The 3,627-nt window shown below is 66.4% G+C and overlaps 2 protein-coding genes across 3 annotated transcripts in view; both read right to left on the bottom strand.

The window, feature by feature from the left end:
- Window positions 1–1,017, bottom strand: part of CASC3 (CASC3 exon junction complex subunit) — a 15,267-nt gene extending 14,250 nt beyond the window's left edge. Inside the window, exon 1 of the mRNA XM_085322966.1 lies at window positions 997–1,017. Within this exon, the coding sequence (XP_085179092.1) occupies window positions 997–1,017 (21 nt within the window). The remainder of the gene's footprint in view (window positions 1–996) is intronic.
- Window positions 87–3,556, bottom strand: MSL1 (MSL complex subunit 1). Of its 2 annotated transcripts, XM_085322967.1 has the most exons (8): window positions 3,315–3,556; window positions 2,803–3,179; window positions 2,144–2,208; window positions 1,968–2,035; window positions 1,726–1,850; window positions 1,569–1,641; window positions 1,322–1,444; window positions 87–515 (listed from the first exon to the last, which is right to left on the bottom strand). In XM_085322967.1, the coding sequence occupies exons 1-7, from the start codon at window positions 3,515–3,517 to the stop codon at window positions 1,354–1,356; spliced, it is 1,002 nt and encodes a 333-aa protein (XP_085179093.1). In that variant the 5' UTR covers window positions 3,518–3,556; the 3' UTR covers window positions 87–515; window positions 1,322–1,353. The 2 variants fall into 2 exon arrangements, with proteins under 2 accessions (XP_085179093.1, XP_085179094.1); XM_085322968.1 differs by having other exon boundaries at window positions 87–1,444; window positions 3,315–3,535.
- Between the last annotated feature and the right edge of the window lie 71 nt (window positions 3,557–3,627).

Here is a 3,627-nt window from a genome sequence, read left to right as displayed (position 1 = left end):
CGGGGTGGGACACGCGCCGCCCCCGTCACCGCCGCGGAGCCCGGGCCGCGCGCGGGGCCCCAAGCAGCAGCCGGAGCAGCTCCTCCTTTACAATCAAACTTCTTCCGCTTTAATAAGGTATTTACAAGACAACCCATTTTACACGTTAGAAACGGTATCAAAAGTACGCGGTACAACAGACAGCGGGGCGGGCAGCGCGCCGCCAACGAGGCCGAAGCGCACGGACAAGCTTCTCGCTTTGAACGGTGCGTGCGTGCGTGGTTTTAAACTTTTTTTTTTTTTTTTTAAACAACTTTCCTTACACTAGTTCAAACTCAGTTCAAGAAAGCAGGGCGGAAGCCGGCGAGCGGCGCGGCGGGGAGCCGCAAGGCCCCCCCTCGAAGACGCGGTTTCACAGTGTTGCAGCCCGGACCGGGAGGAATTTGGACCGTTTTGGGCGCGGGGCGGGCCGAGCGCGCTCTTCGCCGCCGGGGCGGCCCGGGGGCTCATGCCGAGTCCCCCTCCGGCAGCCAGCCCTGCAAGACAGACGACATCGAGGACAGGAAGGAAAATGAGAGGCTCTGCTCGCGTTTTGCTCCTTTAATATTTTGGCTCCTAATTGCACAGAAATCCAGGAGGGACGCATGCGATCATGCTAAAAGCAGACACCCAACAACAGCCTTTGCGAAAAACGGGCCGCGCAGCACCGGGGTGGGGGGCGCAGGGAGCCCGCGCGCCGCCCCGGCCACCCCCCGCGCAGGGCAGGGCAGCGCCGCCCCCAAAACGTTTAAATTAAAAAACAAACCAACAAACAAAAAAAAAGAAACCGAAGTTGTGCGTATAGAATTTTCATTTCACAAAAAAAAAAAAGAGTTTTGTTTGTTTCTTTCTCAACTCTCCCCTCCGAACATTACAGCCGTTCCAGATGGGGCGGGAAAAAATAAAAGTTAAACAACAGAAGGAAAAGAAAGGAAAAGAAGAAAGAAGGGACACGAGCTGGCACAAGCCTTGCCGCACCAGTAGCCTGGCCGGGGGCATCTGCGCCGGCAGCACCGCTGCGGGCACAAACCCGCTTCCCCCCTCGGCATTCCCGCTTCGCCTGGGACCGGAGCGGCTTCGGGACAGCTCCCGGCCTCGCTGCTCCGGACAAAGCCGGAGGGAGGAGGAGTAAAAACAGGAGAAAAACCCCAGCTCAACGCACAGTCAGTCGGCGGGGAAAAGAGTCTGCAGAGAACGGTGAAAAAAACCCCAAGAGAACGAAACCGGGGGCGTGGAGGGAACGAAACCATCCGTGAGCGAGGCCATACGGGAGGGCAGAGATGCGCGCGACCCAGCAACGTACGGAGCCCCTGGGCGCCGGCTCCCGCCGCCCGGCTATTTCCGGCACGTCCGGTGAGGCGTCTGCTTCTTCTGCATCTCCAGCCGGCAGCGGCTCCGCTCGTCCAGCCAGGGCAGCTCGAAATTCCTGCGGGGAGAGCCGGCGCTCGCTGCGGCGCGGCGCCCCGGACCGCGGGAAGCCGCGCGGCAGCGCCCGGGAATTCGCCCTTCCCGGCGGGGTTCCCGCCCGCCTCGCCCCTCCCGGTACTCACTGCGGAGTTAGTTTTGGTAGCGGCCGGCCGAAGGCGACGACGGGCAGGTAGGGGGTGATGAGCAAGCTCTCCACTGCGGGGGACACCGGAGCGTTACGCGGCCCCCGGCGCAGCCGCCTCGGCCCCCTCGCCGCCCAGCGCGCCGAGCTAAACCCACCGTCATCCGGCTCAGGGAAAAATGAGGTAACTTCAGGCTCCGACTCCTGAATTCCTTTCCTTTTGTACATTCGGAGCTGCAGCCGTTGCAAGATTCTTTGTTCCCTGATCCTCTGGATGTCCCACCTGGAAAAGACGAAGCGCCCGGCCGCGAGGAGCCGCGTTGGGGAGCGGAGCGGCTGCCGCCCCGCCGCCGCCCCGCCGCCCGGCTCCGGGCGCACGCGACACCCTTTTCCCTCCTACCTTTTCCTTCTCTTCTCGTCCAGCTCCAGCTTCGCGTGCCGTTTGGAGAACACGCTGTCGTCTAGGTTCTGCAGCGACAGAAAGGGAGGTGAGCGCTTCCCCGAGGGCTCCCGCGCCCGCCGGGCGCCCGCTCCGGAGGCGGCTGCYGCCGGGCCCCGCCGCGGGCTGCCGCGTACCTCCAGGAGGTCGGAGGGGTTGGGGTCTCTCAGGGGCTCCACGACGTGGTCCCTCCACGACGGAACTGCGGGGCGAAAGGGCAGGCGTTAAAAGGGCGCGCGGGCTCGCGGCGGCGCGCGCCCGCAGCCGCTCGCTCCCCTTCGCAGCGGCTCGACCCGCCCCAAACCCGGGCGAAGCTGCGAGAGGGGAAGGGGCCGGGCAGGAGCCCCCGGCGGAGCCCCGAGCAGCCCGCTCCGGCGGCGGGCTCCTGCCCGGCAGGCGGCCGGGGCGGACAGACTGCGGAGGCGCGGCGGGAGGGAAGCTCGGCTCGGGCGGGCTGCTCGACGCGAGCCCCCGCGCGCGTGCCAGCAGGAATTTCCCACCGGCAAACGTATTTCCCAGGAAAGGGTGGGAGAACCGAAGGGACRCGAGCGCCTCCCCGGCGCGGGGCTCTCCCCCGTCCCGGGCAGCCGGCGCCTGGGAAGGGCTGACACGGCGGAACAAGGCAACTCTGCCCGGATTTCGGGGCGACGCACGGGACGGGAAGCAGCTTCACGAAGAGGCGGCCGGAGAGCCGCTAAGGAGGGGCCGCGCCGGGGCCCTCGTCTCGCCGCCGCGCGCCCGGCGGGGGCTCTGCCTTCGCGCCCCGGCCGCTGCCAGYGGGCTCTGCGCCGCTTACTTGCTACAGTCTCCTCCTTCTTCGGGGAGGGCTCCCGCAACGGCGACGGCGGAGGCTGGTGCCAGCGACACAAGTACATTTCTGTGGTGGAAAGATAGGGCAGATCCTCCGTCTCGCTGAAGAAGCCCTTCTCCTTGGGGTGGGCGCCGGGGCCTTTCAGCGGGGCGCAGGGTCTGAGCGGGGTGTCCAGGAGCGAGCGGTTTTTTTCTGGAGTCTCTTGGCTCCGCAGTTCTCGTTTACAAACAGTTTCGGATAAAGAGCCGCTCGACTCCTCTTTTCCCGGAGAGTGCTTCAGGCTTTTGCTCTTGGCCTTGGAGAACTCGGACACCAGCTTCTTCACGGGCGTCTTCCTCTCGGCGCTGCCGAACGTCGGCTTCCTGCGGAGGGGGGGAGAGGTGAGCGGGGTGCCGGGCTCGAGGGGCCCCCGCAGCGCCCGGGGGTCCCGTCTTCGCCCGCGTCCCGCCCCGTCGGCCCGAGGCCTCCCCCCCGGTGCGGCCTCCCGTGCCCGCTACCTCTTGTGCCCCTTCCCGTTCCGGCCGTAGGCGAAGTGCTTGGGCGGCAGGGTCTGCGAGGGCTCCAGCGGGTCCTGCGGGCACTCCAGCGGCAGCTTCTCGCACGCTTCCGCCTCGGCCTTCTCGTCCACCTCGAAGCCCTGGAAGATCCTGTGCTTCTCTCTCTCGGTGTCCTTTTTCACCAGCTGCACGCGCCTTTCCATGCGCTCGATGCGCGCGAGGAGCTGGAAGGCAGGGCAGCGCGCCGGTCACGGGCGAGCCCTCGCGGCGCAGCCGCCCCCCCCCGGCACGGCTCTCGCCCCCGAGCAGCGGC

Source organism: Rhea americana, unplaced genomic scaffold (genome assembly GCF_003343005.1).
Source record: "Rhea americana isolate MKP2758 unplaced genomic scaffold, rheAme1 scaffold_806, whole genome shotgun sequence".
In the NCBI taxonomy this organism is placed as follows: Eukaryota; Metazoa; Chordata; class Aves; order Rheiformes; family Rheidae; genus Rhea; species Rhea americana.
Note: the sequence above shows the minus strand (reverse complement) of the source record. Positions and strands in the feature narration are given on the sequence as shown.